General features: G+C 48.0%; 7 protein-coding genes across 7 annotated transcripts; 4 read left to right on the top strand and 3 right to left on the bottom strand.

Moving 5' to 3' along the window:
• The first annotated feature begins 766 nt into the window (after positions 1-766).
• On the top strand, positions 767-1363 carry BT62DRAFT_486574 (uncharacterized protein). Its single transcript, XM_043181136.1, has 3 exons — positions 767-903; positions 954-1153; positions 1205-1363. Exons 1-3 carry the CDS (start codon positions 874-876, stop codon positions 1269-1271), a joined length of 297 nt encoding a protein of 98 aa, XP_043034903.1. The 5' UTR covers positions 767-873; the 3' UTR covers positions 1272-1363.
• BT62DRAFT_937170 (uncharacterized protein) lies at positions 1043-1737 on the top strand. Its single transcript, XM_043187260.1, has 2 exons — positions 1043-1153; positions 1205-1737. Exon 2 carries the CDS (start codon positions 1456-1458, stop codon positions 1672-1674), a length of 219 nt encoding a protein of 72 aa, XP_043034902.1. The 5' UTR covers positions 1043-1153; positions 1205-1455; the 3' UTR covers positions 1675-1737.
• A 642-nt stretch (positions 1738-2379) lies between these two features.
• Positions 2380-4078, top strand: BT62DRAFT_955924 (uncharacterized protein). The gene is made up of 9 exons (XM_043188356.1): positions 2380-2553; positions 2608-2676; positions 2725-2743; positions 2804-3069; positions 3119-3221; positions 3273-3457; positions 3510-3548; positions 3607-3762; positions 3818-4078. Exons 1-9 carry the CDS (start codon positions 2389-2391, stop codon positions 3953-3955), a joined length of 1140 nt encoding a protein of 379 aa, XP_043034901.1. The 5' UTR covers positions 2380-2388; the 3' UTR covers positions 3956-4078.
• Positions 4058-4767, top strand: BT62DRAFT_1080131 (uncharacterized protein; the record flags this gene model as incomplete). The annotated part of the gene is made up of 3 exons (XM_043179554.1): positions 4058-4114; positions 4150-4479; positions 4526-4767. The coding sequence occupies 3 exons, from the start codon at positions 4058-4060 to the stop codon at positions 4658-4660; spliced, it is 522 nt and encodes a 173-aa protein (XP_043034900.1). The 3' UTR covers positions 4661-4767.
• A 431-nt stretch (positions 4768-5198) lies between these two features.
• On the bottom strand, positions 5199-6334 carry BT62DRAFT_908219 (Delta2-dienoyl-CoA-isomerase; the record flags this gene model as incomplete). The annotated part of the gene is made up of 6 exons (XM_043183698.1): positions 5199-5285; positions 5347-5676; positions 5734-5960; positions 6019-6125; positions 6176-6202; positions 6258-6334. The coding sequence occupies 6 exons, from the start codon at positions 6332-6334 to the stop codon at positions 5199-5201; spliced, it is 855 nt and encodes a 284-aa protein (XP_043034899.1).
• A 663-nt stretch (positions 6335-6997) lies between these two features.
• BT62DRAFT_955918 (ubiquitinyl hydrolase) lies at positions 6998-9954 on the bottom strand. Its single transcript, XM_043188355.1, has 10 exons — positions 9821-9954; positions 9621-9770; positions 9419-9571; positions 8811-9370; positions 8377-8759; positions 8072-8321; positions 7825-8015; positions 7613-7768; positions 7438-7565; positions 6998-7383 (listed from the first exon to the last, which is right to left on the bottom strand). The coding sequence occupies exons 1-10, from the start codon at positions 9920-9922 to the stop codon at positions 7072-7074; spliced, it is 2385 nt and encodes a 794-aa protein (XP_043034898.1). The 5' UTR covers positions 9923-9954; the 3' UTR covers positions 6998-7071.
• Positions 9955-10225: 271 nt separating this feature from the next.
• BT62DRAFT_955915 (AHS2-domain-containing protein) lies at positions 10226-15053 on the bottom strand (the record flags this gene model as incomplete). Its single annotated transcript, XM_043188354.1, has 18 exons — positions 14576-15053; positions 14167-14466; positions 14040-14107; positions 13914-13986; positions 13227-13862; positions 12960-13174; positions 12771-12909; positions 12290-12713; positions 12090-12182; positions 11495-12033; positions 11356-11442; positions 11213-11306; positions 11130-11155; positions 11024-11070; positions 10864-10973; positions 10726-10808; positions 10524-10678; positions 10226-10469 (listed from the first exon to the last, which is right to left on the bottom strand). Coding segments are annotated over exons 1-18 (3615 nt in total), but the record flags the coding sequence as incomplete, so codon positions are not given.
• Between the last annotated feature and the right edge of the window lie 351 nt (positions 15054-15404).

The following is a 15404-nucleotide window of genomic DNA, read 5'->3' as shown; positions in this document are numbered from 1 at the left end:
GGAACGTTTAGTATCAACCTTGAGCCATGAATAAAGGGAATCAACGAGCCATAGAGAAACTCCTTTAATGAGCCAATCTATTGCATCGAGGCTACCGGCTCTAGGCCCTAATGGAGCACGATTCTTCGATGCCCTTGGACTCAGACGAAACAAAAGGTCTGTCCTCGTAGACGAGAGTTCACAATGCTAGCTGTGGTAAAATATTGATGACCCGAAGCTTAGGCATAATAAGTTAGAATGACTTACAAGGGAGTTCGTTCCATGAAAGGTCACTCCACGGATGGCTCCAAAACTTCTCAAATAGTTTCAAGCTACAAGCGAGGAAGAAGAGGAGGGAATGGCGCGAGATGACTTGCCCTAAAGAGAAATCTCGTGACCGGATGGACATAACGCAGCCGGATACACAACCAAATATACCTCTACCTTCTTCCGCCATGTACCTGGCTACCTTTCCTTCTTCACGTTCATGTCATACACTCCTGATGATTGGAAAAATGGTACGACCTCTCTCATTCGTCCTTTTTCTCCCCTAATAGTCAATGTATGTCAGGTATAAAACTCGCCCATGAGAACGGAATTGACGCCTTTGCGCTGAATATCGGTAACGGCTCTTGGCAACCAGCTAAAGTAGCCCAAGCCTTCGGTGCTTGTAGCGACATGGCGAAACCTTTCAAGCTATTCTTCTCCTTTGATATGTCCTCCTTTCCTTGCAATTCCACTCAAGATGCCAGCATAATACGTCAATACCTCTCCGAGTACCATGGTCGCGGCTCCTACTTTCTCTCCTGATGATGCTTCAAAGTGGGACTCCGGCTGGCCAAAGGACGGCAACGATACCAACTTCGAATCTGACAGCAACTAGGGAAGACGTATATGGCGGCATGTTCTCCTTGGTTTTTCACTGTAGGTGACCATTTGAATGGCTGATTATCTTTGTCTAATGCTTCTTCCAGCATTATGGGCGTGACACGTACAACAAGAACTGGATCTTCAACCTCGATGATTGGTTATTTGCTGCACGCTGGGAACAACTTGTTAAGAACAAAGCTGAAGTAAACCTGGTGCAACTACTGTCTTGGAACGACTATGGAGAATCGCATTATCTTGGACCTATCTTTGTCGGAGACATGGACTGCTGGTTTCGATCATCAAGGTGATTCTTCAGTGGCTAACTCGGTAACTATGGTATTGATAAACCTTTAAGCCTGGCTGAAACTCGGGTCTTGGTATGCCAACGCTTTCAAAACCGGATCTTATTCAGACTTCGATAACGACGGCATCTACCTGTGGAGTCGTCTTTACCCTGCAGCGGCAGATATTCGGGGGGACAGCGTGGGGAAACCTGCTCTATGGCAACTTGTAATCTTTCGAAACTGACAAGTAAATGATTATGGAATGAACAATCTCTCTAGACAGGATGTTCTCTAGGCAGTCGTATTTCTGAAGCAGTCTGCCATGGTTTCACTGATCTGCGGTCCCTCTAATCTCTCTTGGCACATCTCTAGCGGGACATGGAAGATCAGTCTGCCGCTTCGCGAGACTTGTCAAGTCGAAGTCGCGGTGTCGAGGGACGGATATGGTATCGCGGATTTCAGACCAGATGGCTTCTTTTTCAATATGACTCCCTCTTCGTATAACTTCAACGCGTTTGTCGGTTATTATGATTGGATCTAGTTGATGACGAGTATCGACGAAATTGTACCTCTATATGTGTGTCTTTATCGGGCCTTATACGAGTGCTTGGTTTTCCCTTTTCTCATTTTGAGCTCAAGGTGGTCCATGGGTCGAAGGCTGGTTGCTTCCTTCGAAACCACCATTGCTATATGACGTCGTCCTGTTAATCGTTTACGTTCCGTTCTATCATTCAAGCTCTTCTGTTTGCAATAGCAAGTAATTCCGTTGGTTACAGGAGGCGACGTAATGCGCACGACTTCCCAGTCTGCACATAATCGGTACTGGAGTCTGGCCATGTTCGATATCGCATTATGTATTTCTTGTATAATGGATAACGCGTCGGATAGTCTCTAGTGATACGTACATGTCTATTTGGTGGAAATCTATACTCAAGTCGCTATCTCCGATCAACGCCGTCCCGTCGTATTCACACTTTGTGGTAATGACTTCCGGTATGATGTCGTGTACTTCTGTCTTTCATGAGCTGATATGTCTATTTTTAAGTAGGTTTTCCTGTTCTTTTGTATTGTTATGGCGCTATTCGATATTTTGTTTGGCCGAAAGGGCAAGAGTTATTTAAGTGTTGAAGGGGTCTGGGGACTTTAGGCTCTTCGCCTCACATCGGAACCGACCGACACCATGCATCCATATCAATGACTGACACGATGAACTGATATATTTTACGAGTGGTGAGTCAATCTGACAGTTTCCGTCATGTTGTTTCGCTCTTTCTACTTACTAGCGTCTCTCACTTTTGTTTTATCCCAGGGTAATCCTAACCCAACCGTCGGTGGGGATCCCGACAATGGTTGGCAAACATTACCGCAAGTCATCGATGCTACTGCATATCCTAATTGGAACGTGGGGGGCGGAAGCTTAGTAGGTTACATGCCTTTGTAGCCCCGTAAATGTTAACTGATCAGAGGATCGTAGCCCGTATATCAAACCAGCGCCGTTGATAATGGAAACATAACTAGGGCAGTGATAGTTTTACCTGGACGAGTGAGTTTTCTTTCCTGATTGTGTCACTTGTTAGTGCTGATCTCTTAGAACCGGGATTGTTGGTTCTGTAGGCTAATTTCGTTACTCCTAAGCACTGGAATGATTATCCCTTATCCCTGTAAATAAGATTGGAACGTCATGAACAACGCTCTGTCGAACGCAACAAAGTCTGGGGCCGTTGTTGGACGCGATAACATATCCATCATGGGACCGTGCTTTTTCACGCAATCCGATATGAACGCAGGCGCGGCCCAAAGTGGCCAGATGATTTGGGGCACGACGACATGGGTTAGTGGGCATGAGAGTGTCTCTCAGCCATATCTCAGTAGTTTTGCGGTCCTTGACGGCTTGGTGGATTACTACATGAACACTCGTGTATACCCGAATCTGAAAGTAAGTAACAGAGCATCCCCAGATTCTGTGATGCTGATAGTTGTCCTAGACCGTCGTCGTCGCGGGTCATTCTGCAGGCGCGCAAATGACCCAGCGCTATGCTGCTTTACGGAGATCGACCGAGAACGATGATCGACTTCATTTCTGGATCGGTGAGTTTCCTTTTTTCTCTGCACATGAATTGGCTTGTTCAGGCAGAATAGCCAATCCCGGGTCGTTATGCTGGTTAACAGAGGATCGGCCGCTCCCCAATGCGACGTGTGACGGTGTGGACGACTACAAGTATGGGCTGTCAGGTCGCTTCCCTGCGTACTCTTCCGGGGATGTCAACAGACATGGTGTGGTATCGAGATATAACAACAGGAGCGTACACTACGCCTGGGGTTTGGTAAGAGTATCTCTTCCATAATGATTCGAATTTCCGCTCACTTTGCCTTTAGAAGGATAACGGTCCCGGAGACACGCGATGTGAAGCATTGGTCAGAAACTTTTTCTTGTACTTATGCAGCACCATACTGAGCGAATCTCCGGTCTCAGACGCAAGGGAGCACCCATTTAGAGAGGGGCAGAAATTTTGTTGCAATGCTGGAGGGCTTGGAGGGTTCCATACCGTCAAGTGCAACCGTCGATTGGGTCGAGGGTGTGTCACACTCGAATGAGGACATGATGAATAGCGAAGCTGGGATTAACAAGGCAAGAATATCCTCTCGTTTCCTTTTTTAATTTTGAATCTAATGCAGATCTGTAGTTGTTCCTGTACGACAATGCTCCAATTGCGAACGAGCCTCTTCCTCAGCTCAGGGCGAGCGATGCAGCCAGGGGCATGATACCATGGATGTTCTATCTCATTCCCGCGATATCCTCCGTTCTTCTGCTTAGATCCTAGAAAGTTGAATACCGAAACTATTAATAGGTGCATGTCTTGGCCTGGCACCCACAAGGGCAAAACAGTTCTGTTCCTTCATTATCTCTCAACGTTTTAAACATCATGTCCGCTCGTTCTAAGACCAACAGTGCCCTAAAAGCTCGGAAATCGAAACTAGAAGTATCCTACGAACAGTCTTTGCCTATTGACAACAGAAACCATTCACTTTTTGGGACCGTTCGCTTTTCTTGGGAGACAAGGCCAACGAAGTCACCGATGATCCAGAGTCCGACCACAACAGATGCGGGGGGGAGGGGGCAGGCCTGGAGAGATTCACACACCCCGCCCTCGTCCCGGGAGCCATGGCACCCTATATTGACTTTAATATAGATTCACCACCAGCAATTGTCTTAATGGACGCCCAAACGCCCGAGGAAAATTCCCATCATGCAACAAAGAGGGGCTTCGTACGCAAGGGTGTTAAGGAGAGCAAGAATGATATGTATTTTTCTCGTGAGTTGGTAGCAGCTTACATTGACCAAGAGGTGCGTCTGGTTTGTGCTTATGCGCATGTAGTTCACCACTCTTCAGAAAACCAAGTCTGTCAACTACCCCTCCGATCAGTTTCTGATTGTACAATCCGACATCATGATCGCTTTCCTCCACGAGTTGACGCACGCTACCACGAAATCACTTTTTCAGGGGGGCCTGTTACTCCGGACATGATGCATGAATGGTCAACAGGGTGAAGTGGGAGAGGCATTAGAGCGGGCCATATTCGGTGGCGTCTTATGTGTGCAGTGGCTGCGCTGTTGACCATGACTGGTCCTGCCGATGGAAAGTATATACGTCTGTGTTTTACGCATGAGATAAAACCCTTCAATTTGACCTGAAGTCAACTTCACCTGCCGGTAATCAGTAGACTCGTGCCAAGGATAGGATTGTTGTTGACAACGATTACTGTAAACACTAGTCATCCGCTATCTCATAATGCATCATCACACGATGATCTCATTTGATAACAATTAAGGCGAAGAGGCCGAAGAAGTACTAGGTCGTGTCACAAGCGGGGGTGATGAAGACGCAGAACAAATTCCTATGCGGCTCGGACGACGTACATAAAAGCTTACTCATACATGATTAGAGTAAAACTATCTGTTCATTCACATCAGGCGGGCATGAGAACGGCGTCACAAATTCACCTGCGCCTGTTCTCGACATCGGAGTGAAAAGACGACGTCCAAGTAACAAGGAGTTACTGATATTAAAGCTTTGAGGTCGCCTTTGTACGAAGCGGCGCAAATGTAGGCGAACGCCTTGCCTTCATAGCAGACACGTTCTCGATAATATCCTATATGTGAAAAAGGCACTCAACCTCGGTAAAAAAAAAGGTACATGAAAATGATATCCACCCTTGTTTGTAGAGCTCCCCCGTTCCAAACTGCCGTATAGTCAAGATTCGCAGCAATGCTGTTATCCAATGCGTGACTGATGATATGCTTCGTGCCGGCCACAGCGACGGGGCTCTTTGAAGCAATCACCTTGGCCAGCTCTAGAGCCGCACCTACAACATCATCCCTGCCGCCTTCGATAACCGAAGACAGGAGACCCATCTTTTCGGCCACAGAAGCCGAGAAAGTCTGTGAGGTATAGGAGAACTCTCTGACGAGGGATATGTTGCCTGTGATCTTTGGCAGATAGCCAAGGGTACCTATGTCAGCCGCCAGTCCCACATCCGCTTCCTACAAAACATAAATTTCAGGCGTCTAGGAAAGAATTTGGCTGATCTGGTAACGTACCTTGACACAGAATGTAGCATTCGAAGCTGCGTAGCGAATATCGCAGGCACAGACGATATCGACACCCAGACCTAGGACAGCGCCGTGTATTGCGGCAATTACTGGAAACGGGCAGCGGGCTGGAGCGCCAATAGCGTATTGGAACGTCTTGATATGCTTCAAATGCTTGATGGCCAGCCTAGCACTATCTTCGTCTTGAGAAGATACCAAGCTTGCCAAATCAGACACTTGAGTAGACAATCATTACCATTAGCCAATTAAGTACGCGACGTAAAGAACACTCACAGTCGATTCCCGCTGTAAAAATCTTTGGCAAGGCCGATGACAGGACGACGGCGCGAACATCCTCTTCGGCCAATTTTTCGAACACTTCCCCGTATTGCGTCCAGAAGCTGTCACAAAATGAGGACATTGAATATAGGCCAGATTGTGTTTTCCTCACTCGACATTAAAGGCGTTCACAGATTTTCTAAAATCAAGATCATAATGACGGCGGCATGTCAGAGCCAAGAGGCGGTCCCTACCTGGATAGCTCGACGTGAAAGACATGGGGAGACGGCTCAGAAACGCGAATAAACTTTGTAGAAAATTGTGAAGCCATTAGTTGGAATGAACCCGAGGTCAGCGGAAAACATGATGACGGTTGACATTAGGAACTCCGGCATTCAAGATAGCCGGATGCCGCCCAAGAATGACGGAGAATAGGGAAATACAAACCTGCTGATTTCGCTGATTTCATGGGGTTTTGGCATGAAAAATCCGATTACACACCTAAGCATTGTATGAGACTCAAACTTGCCCAGGCCCGAGCAGATGCCGCCTGCACGCGGTAATGGTTAACAGCAAACTCCGATTGTAATGCCGGTACATTTGCCGAACTCACGGCAAAATCCGATTTTACTTTACATCCATTTTATCCCATATTATTTTATCGACATCAAACATCGAAATCAATGAGAAATCAGCTTTGAATTCCCCTAATAAGTTGTGACACTTTTACATAGCTAACCACGAAGTCCGAACGGACACCAGCGAACCCCTCCTTCAACACCGCACGTCCCCCATTTCTCACCCCCCCGAGCCCAAAATCGGTCATCCACAGCATGACACCCCTCCCCTGGCATGGAAATAGATCACCAGCACTTAGCACATTTAGTTACCCTTCTTCGTCACAAGTCCGTCTCTCTTTAGATACGTACCATACAACAAAGCAGATCCCACATAGTCACTAGGTTGCACACAAAGACCCTGAAGGGTCTCAGGTACTTTAAAATACATTCATTCATTCTTGTGATTATTTCCTCTTTCAACCTATCGTACAAAGAAAGCAAACTGGGATCAGACTCTCTCAAAAATATACAGATACGCCAGTTTCTTCAAGTCCTTCACACTTTCATCATCGGCTTTGACAACCTTCTCATCATTGAACAGCACCCATTGGTCCCCGACCTTGATATGTGCCACGTAATGACCGGAATGCACTGAAGGTCCCTTGTGAGAGATGAAAGCCTTCAGCTTGTAAATCACTGGGACCGTCTTCGACCCGCCAATCACCGGCTCTGAGGGCGTAGCGGTCACCGGCGTACTATCTTCGCCAGTGTCGTCGAGATGGTTAAATAGCCATTCTACCGCTCGTTCGACGTTGCCTTCCTATAAGAATGCACTACCTCAGAAACCATCCACCAAATGGAAAATAGAACATACGGTTTCCCGAAGAGATTTCCTCGCTTGGGCTGGAGTGAAACCCATATCCGAGAGCACGCTAACCTGCTCGGGAGACGGCTCAAAATCGGAGGCAGAAGATGAGGCTGGCTGGATAGGCTCATCGATATCTGCAGCAATATTAGCATCCAAGACCTTGCGCCAATGGTATACGTACCTGGGTCCTCCATGTGGCCAAACAACCATTCCATAGCAGCTTCAAGGTCGCTGTTTCCAGTAGCAAGCAACGCCTTCTGACAACGAATAACCGGGAAACCCATCGTTTCCAGTTGCGCCATCGCAGCCTCGTTGAAGTGTGGTAGTGCTGCGGGTGCTGTATTGGTGTTCAAATAAATAGGGAGAAAAATTGATAGGACACGAGAATATTACAAGTTTCATTCTCCGGTAATGCGATTTCATCAGCTTGCAATCCATGCCCCAACTGATTGTCCGTGAAATGGAGCTCATCTCCAACAGGTAGTAGAACGGGTATGTCAAGTTTCGCCGGAACCCAGTCCACCAGTTGGAACTTTTTGGCTTGAACAACGAGAACATCAGGGAAAGAGGCAAATTTGCTTTGTCTGTATAGACAGACCATCAGCAAGTTGGGCATTTCTGAAACAGAGTAAATACGTACCTGAGAGCATGGACAGATTTTTGACAAGACGGGCAAGTGTATTTAAGAGCATCGATACCAAGTAGCAACTCCAAGCATTTCCACAGCTGGACCTCCTCATAGAGCGTCTTTCCATCGGCGTCCTTGCCCTTCTCCACGGTAGGAACAGATACACTAACAACATCCATATTATCTACTCTGTATCTCACCTTTTTGCAGTCGTTGCACTGCAGTCTTTGCTCCATACCGTAAGCAAACACCGACGTCGCATCTATAAAGGATTGATCATCATCATCATTTTCCTTCGCCAGACAAATTGAACAAACCAGCTTCAGCACCATCCTTATGTTTGTGCCCGTCTCGTCGTAGAGCAGTAATCAGGTACGTAAAGAACTCCTCCGAATCTTGCTGCCTCATAGTCGAGAACTCTTCATGTCCTTTTCCAATGAGCGCTTTGAACCCGGTTGGTTTGATACCGGCTTGAAATACAGGTGCCATCGCATCTACCCCGGGAGAGGCCACATAATTTGCCGGACGAGAGTATCGTCCACTCAGTAGGCCATCTGCAACCTTGTGCATCTGACATTCAAGGCAATCGGCGGGCAGAGGTTGTGTACACGCTGCAGCATGATTCTGGGCAAGCGAGCCGTAACGCTGTTGAAATGAAGGAAGAGAGAAGATGGTTTGAAGGACTGAAGCCATATAACAACTAACAAGCGTCGTGAGAAATACACCTTAATTTCGCATTTAATGGCCATACCTGTTTCCGAGGTTCATTAGACCAGTCAGTCCAGGCCCGCAGACTGGCTCGAAAGCTTTTCCGTCGTCGTCGGTAAGAGAAAAGTCATATTTTAGATTGTGCTCGATTTGGAGCTCCGTTATGCTCTTCTCGGTTTTTGTCTGTGTCTGAACATTAATTCCGAAAGTCGAAAGATGAGTGGCTAGTTCCGGGTCGAGCTTCGAATCATTGCATTGGTAGCAGTAGACATCGGCACCGCCTTCGGGAGTAATTGTTCCAAGTTTGACGCTGACTGGGTGATGGGTAGCTTCGTAATGGGCCAAACCATGTCCGTTACCGCCCACACCGCCGAGCTGATGACGACCACAGCCAAGCGAGCCACATGTCAAACATAGCCATAGATTCTCTTTTAAATCGCAAGACGAGCAGTGAGCGAGGCCGGAAGCGGGTATGGGACCGGTAGCAAGCTGTTCCAGGGTAAGAGTGTGCTCGCAGGTGAGAATCTCTTCTTCCCAGGCTTCGACTTCGGACTGCCGAGCAGATGACATGGTTTGCATTACCCCTTGTACTAATGCTTGAATCTACAAAACATTGAGACGCATTGAGGATTTGATATAAACGCTACGTACCTGAGGGATCTCCGTCGCTTCACGAATCTCTGCACCGTCACTACTGTCGCATTGCCAGCACTTCACGATCGTCTGATAATCGTACTTGTCTTCTTCACGTTCCTCTGAAATGGAGAGCTTTGTCATTTTAGCCGGTGGCTCCTCATCCTCATTCTAAAAGTTTGTAAACAAAACAGCTTTAAAAAACTGGACCGCGACGCACGCGTTTCGCGGATGGTTTCAAATTGCGTTTCACGTTGAGAGTGAAAGGGTGGCCAAGCTTCGAGACATGCAGAAGAGCGTGACGCCGTTCAGGATCGAGACAGCCGCCGTTAAAGCATGTCAAGCAAACTTCAATTCCTTGAGAATCGTCCTGAGATCGCGTTAGATCAACCGCCACTCAATGCTGTTGTGCAGCTGTACCTGGGAGTCAAAACACTGCGTACACTCTTCTCGGTGAACAAACTGGGATAGTCGCGGCGGTTGAAGGCGCGCCAGTTGATCTAGGTGAGAACAGGAAGACATGAAAGAAACGTCGATGAAAGTACGAAGGAAAGTGATGGAGAAGTTTGCGACATTCACATTTCTCGGGCACGTGATAGGATGACGCGCCCTTTCTTTCAACCTCTAACCTCTTTCGGACTCAAGTTCAGAAAAGAGACATACGATAACGTTAGCACTATTACAAACTTATGGATGATTCCCAATTTCACGTCGAGAAATAATAGGTATATTGGATAACTGGTATCCGCCTAAATTAAGTTAAGACACATAATATAATGCTTGCCCTGCATCCACAGCGTCCCCGGGTCGAACTGCAATAGCTGTGACAGTCTTCCCAATCTCTTCCTCCCCAAAGTTAATTGCAACCTCGGTCTTCATCGCTTCAAGAATCACCACGGTTTCTAGGCTGGATCTGATCTGGTGCCCAACCTTAACCTCAACCTTCCACACATTCGCAGACAACGGACTGGCAACTGGAATACCCAAGTCATCTGACAAGCTGGGTTTTCCTCCAGAAGACTGATCCGCTTCTTTGGCAGCCAACCACTCCTGAAACAGCTCTTCCTCCCTGTGCGTAGCAAAATATCAGCAAGATCCAATTGATACAAACGACTAGTCATACCTTACGGCTTCCGCTGCACTCGCCTCCTTCTGTATCTTAATAATAGCATCCAATTCAGCTTGATGGGCTTTGTTCTGCTCAACGTACTCCGACAAAGAAAACAACACTTTTCTGACTTCCGGCTTGAACCTGCCCGCTTTGAACGCCCGAGAGAGCTGGACATTATGAATATAAAGCCCCTTCATAGACGAAAGTAGCAGACCTTAAGATATTCTTCCTCTGAAACCCGATACCATTCAATTTGGTCGAATCGCTTCATCATGAAATGAGAGTCGTTCCACGTGTCTGCAGATGCAATCAGCTGAACGAAACCGGACAGGCCACAAAATTGTTGACGTACTCCAAGTACTCAGCGTCCGACCAAGAAGCTGATAACCGCCTGCTGATTCCAGGGGATATATAGACCCGACAACTCCAGCCAAACCGACGGCACCTTCAGGTGTATACAGTCTGTATCGCAGAATGTTAGCATTGGTTAAAAAGGCACTCGAGGAATCAACCTAGTGGGATTATACTTTTGCCCCAAGAGGCGCTTTCGAGGATCCATCTTGATACCGAAATTCTTTTCAGCTGCCGTTGCATACAGAAAACTTGTAATGTGCGTACCGGAGAGATAAAGGGCAAACCCACAACTGACCATCAACAGATAATAAGACCATAAGGGTCGAGGCACATTTAACAGCACTCACAGAATCCAGTCCCGAAAACTAACCATGGAGACGCCAGCATTGAATCAGCGACCTCTGACTTCGACGTCATCCCGCTGCAACGTGCAATGTATTCCTATAACTGACAGTCAGCAACGTTAAAACCCTATCACAGGCGAACGTACAACGTTGCTTGGTAGATACACCGCCTGTGATCGGACTGTTTTCATGTACCGGTCTACAGCATCTTGGCACCACGAGTCATCGGGAACCTTGAAGACATTTAGTGCCGCATTAGATGAACAGGTCTTTCGCGTCACACACCAGAGGCATCCGGTATACGTCTACCTCAAGGGGGTGCATGCGCATCGCGTCCGGAAGATCGGCATCAATCTCGACCATCATCTTCAGCAATGCCTCCATATCAGTAACCCGCTCATCAAAGTGTATCATCAAGCTTCGAATAAGCAAAAGGGTTGTCAAGATCCCTGGGACCTGACGCTTGTTAAGCTCGCGTAAAAATGACTCCAATCTCCCACAGATAACGACATCGAGACGCATAGGACCAACTTCCAGGAAGAGGAAAGAGTCTCCGACCTGGCGTATCTTAGATTCCGGACGAAGCGCCGAGGCAGGTATATGTGCGCGTAAGGACGATTCAGGTATTTGGCCAGTGGCAATCCACTCCAGTATGCCCGAAGGTGTAGTAGTCGCCGTCTCGGACTTGATGCTCGCCTCTATGGCAGCAAGCCAGACATCATTACGTTCATGTAAACAAGGTGCGTCGCTCCGGCTGATCCCCTTGAACATGATGGTATCGCCTGGTCGTATCTGACCTAGTTTCCAAAGGGAAGCACTAGGTACTACATGGCGGTTCATTGTCATCGACGATACGATATGGAAAGAAAGACAGCCTCACCGTTGAGGACGTTAGCAAAACCGCCAGCATCAGGAGCATCAACGCCGAATAGAACGGGGGTATCACCGTTCACATTGAGTGCCCCAATAGAATCTATTCAGCATCAACATTGAACCTTTGTGGGAAAGGTGGTAATTTATACTTACACCCTACGAAAGGAAGATCAACTTCAATGTTTTCAAAAGAATGTCATGACAAACCTTGGTCAACCACATTAGAAGGATGAGAGCCGCCTTCTCCACCATCCTCTCTCGCCCACTTGATTCGAGGGCCTTCCAATCTAAGCCCACTGCGTCCACTTGAAGGGCTTACCTTCCACTTCGCCGACGTGAGCATTTCCTGCCCTTCTTGGGTCAGATACTCGTGATCCCATTGCGCCGCCGGCAGGACCTCGATGTCCCATTCATTGGGGTAGCAAGGAATGAGATGCTCAGGAACGGAAGGTGCATTATTATTGACAGAGTCACACTGCGGACTGAGGGAGAGAATGTCTCCTTTGACGAGCTGCCGGCCTTGATATCCTCCAACTCCGACCAACATCAGCGTGCTCTTGGAACCCATGAAACTAGCAGAACCAGGTAGACCACCGAGAACGGCGATATATGCGCGCAGTCCATGCGTAGACTATGATACGCCGCGAGTGATAAGCAAAGGACACAAGATAATACAAATAAGACATACAATTCCAATCTTAAGGACGCTTCCAGCCTTTATTGATAGCCGCATCCACATTCTTACTGGAGCGCCATCCAGGGTTACTGGACTTGTTGCTCCGGTAACCGCAACTGCAGCTGCTCTATGAAACTTGAGGGTAGGACCACTAAAATCATAGTTAGGGGGCAACGACAGTCGAAACGCGGAGTCACTCACATCATGGTCGCCTCGAGCAACTCTGTCTCTGGCGTGTTTCCAACCAACATGTTGGCTACTCTCGCGGCAAGGATGTCCGCTGCACCACCTAGGGGGATACCGTTACCAACCGTCCGTCGTCCGGGGAGATCCTGTATTGTCGTCAAGATACCTCCTTCCAGGACCTCTATTGCGCGAGGGACGAAGGCCATCGTCGACAAGTAGGTCGTCGTTACCTTCAAAGAAGTATAAGAGCGACGCCAATATGGACATGAGGATAAAAGTGACCTGACCAAGCTGGAACGGTGCGCTCCGCACAATTTCAGCAAGATATTCAAGGTTATTCGGAGGGCCAAGGATCGATGTTTCTGCGAGGACTTGCCCCATACGCTTCAGAGCTTCTGAACGATCAGCACCGGCAACGATGAGTTTGGCGATCATTGGATCGTAATTAGGTGTAACATGTACGCCCGTAGCCACCCAAGTGTCGATGCGAAGCCAATGACGAGGCTCAGGCCATTGAACAAGATGAAGGGTCCCCGGAGAAGGCTGGAATTGTCCATACATAGGGTTTTCGCAGTATACACGAGCTTCGATCGCATGCCCTGTGGGGCCTGAATGCACTGGTATCTCGTGGGCGTTCAACGACAAGCCAGCTCTCTGCTTGAGACCGAGCTTGATCATGAGTTCGACGAGATCCAGCCCCGGATTGATCATTTCGGTGACAGCGTGTTCAACCTGAATTCTAGCGTTGAGTTCGAGGAAATAGAAATCGCCGGTCTCATCATCGACAATAAATTCAACGGTACCGACTGAACGGTAATTGATGCTCGAACAGAGACGAACAGCGGCTTCGCACATCGCTTTTCTGACGTCAGCACGTCCGTCGCTCAAGAATGGACTAGGACCTTCTTCGATAACTTTCTACAGATAATCAGGTTGTTGACTGTACAAACATGATGGTACCCTACTAACCTGATGCCGTCGCTGCACACTGCATTCCCTCTCGGAAAAATGGGTAACGAAGCCCTCCCCGTTACCGAAAATTCTCGAAACGGGATGAGAAAGCAAATTAAGTTTGAACACGATGACTCATCGTACTGTATCTCAATATGCCGAGCTTGTCTGACGTATTTCTCCAAAAATACAGCAGAGTTCTTGAACAGAGCCTACGACGCGAAGGGAGGGAGTGAGTAAGGTTTACTGAATTGGACCTACAGCCACATACACCACCTTTGGCCTGTGTAGCAACGAAATGCCTCTCAAGGTCGCTAGAGTCTTCACATATCTGCATGCCCATACCTCCACCTCCACCAGTCGCTTTGAGCATAATGGGATAGCCTATCCGCTGTGCTGAGGTCAGCGCTTGTTCAAGCGTGTCGACAATACCATCGCTTCCGGGGACAATGGGAACACCTGCTTCAATAGCGACTTGTCGAGCTTCATGCTTCAGGCCCATCTTGGTCATTTGCTCAGGGGTGGGCCCTAGGAAAGTGATGCCTTCGTTCTGACACAATTCTGCAAAGTCCTAAGGGTAGAAGTCAGCGAAAGAGTTCCACTGGGGCATGATAACATGACGTAAAGCAGGACACCGAGGCGTGTTAAGCACAAGATATGGCAAGACCTGCTGTACTCACAGGATTTTCAGAAAGGAAACCATATCCAGGAGCAAGAAGTGTTGCGCCCGACTTCCTAGCGATCGCTAGAATTTCATCCATCTCGAGATATCCTCTAGGGTTAGACCCTTCGCCATCAGGTCCATGCCCGACGACGTAAGCCTCGTCTGCAAGGGCAACATGTGGTGCCGACGCGTCCGCATGGGTGTAAATGGCTACAGTCGGTATAGACAACTTCTTCGCGCTGTTGATGATCCGTACGGCAATTTCTCCACGATTCGCGACGAGAAGTTTGCATTCCATGATGTAGAGCGAAAACAATCAGTGAGAAACGTCCAATGGGAAGCGACGCAGAGAAATCCCCCGGTAACACGTTGCTGACTTGCCGAATGGTCTTAGCCCGGGGGGAAATGAACTAAGGGCTGGCTTTACAATCATTTGCTGATAAGCTGGCTTATCACGAGGCATGAAGGAAGTATACAAAGAGTTTAGGGAGGGATTAACAGGGGCATCTTTCGGCGCCGTCCAGCCATCAAAGTGATAGCGGAGTGTAGGCGGTGCGAAAAACTGCGGCAGTTCCTGATTTGGACATCACCGCTTTGAATTTGAACCGACAACTACGGGAACAAGCACTCCGCCTTATGTGCCTGTCTCCTCCACCCGTATCTTTATGAAATAGTGCTACCTGATCGATCATTGGGGCGCCTAGGAAATACCCAAAATCATGTGAAATTCAGCGGCCAACCTAGAGTTTCGGTACTATTGGCCTGCTTTCAATGTTTCCATGGAGTTCAGGCGCATATCTATGACGCAGTAAGCCGCATTATATTTTTATGACTTTTAAATTTCA

This window comes from Guyanagaster necrorhizus, assembly GCF_019112545.1.
Source record: "Guyanagaster necrorhizus MCA 3950 unplaced genomic scaffold BT62scaffold_38, whole genome shotgun sequence".
NCBI classification, from domain to species: Eukaryota; Fungi; Basidiomycota; class Agaricomycetes; order Agaricales; family Physalacriaceae; genus Guyanagaster; species Guyanagaster necrorhizus.
The sequence above is the reverse complement of the archived record's forward strand: the minus strand, read 5'-3'. Positions and strand labels throughout refer to the sequence as shown.

Excerpts from the sequence above, each read along its gene's own strand:
- BT62DRAFT_486574 (XM_043181136.1), top strand. The coding sequence starts at position 874 with ATGGCGGCATGTTCTCCTTGGTTTTTCACT. Across the intron at positions 904-953 it reads GTTCTCCTTGGTTTTTCACT|CATTATGGGCGTGACACGTA; the intron begins GTAGGTGACCAT and ends TGCTTCTTCCAG. Across the intron at positions 1,154-1,204 it reads TGCTGGTTTCGATCATCAAG|CCTGGCTGAAACTCGGGTCT; the intron begins GTGATTCTTCAG and ends TAAACCTTTAAG.
- BT62DRAFT_937170 (XM_043187260.1), top strand. The coding sequence starts at position 1,456 with ATGGTTTCACTGATCTGCGGTCCCTCTAATCTCTCTTGGCACATCTCT.
- BT62DRAFT_955924 (XM_043188356.1), top strand. The coding sequence starts at position 2,389 with ATGTTGTTTCGCTCTTTCTACTTACTAGCGTCTCTCACTTTTGTTTTA. Across the intron at positions 2,554-2,607 it reads ACGTGGGGGGCGGAAGCTTA|CCCGTATATCAAACCAGCGC; the intron begins GTAGGTTACATG and ends AGAGGATCGTAG. Across the intron at positions 3,070-3,118 it reads GTGTATACCCGAATCTGAAA|ACCGTCGTCGTCGCGGGTCA; the intron begins GTAAGTAACAGA and ends TAGTTGTCCTAG.
- BT62DRAFT_955918 (XM_043188355.1), bottom strand. The coding sequence starts at position 9,922 with ATGTCTTCCTGTTCTCACCTAGATCAACTGGCGCGCCTTCAACCGCCG. Across the intron at positions 8,760-8,810 it reads CTAATGAACCTCGGAAACAG|TTGTTATATGGCTTCAGTCC; the intron begins GTATGGCCATTA and ends GACGCTTGTTAG. Across the intron at positions 8,322-8,376 it reads TAAGGATGGTGCTGAAGCTG|ATGCGACGTCGGTGTTTGCT; the intron begins GTTTGTTCAATT and ends AATCCTTTATAG.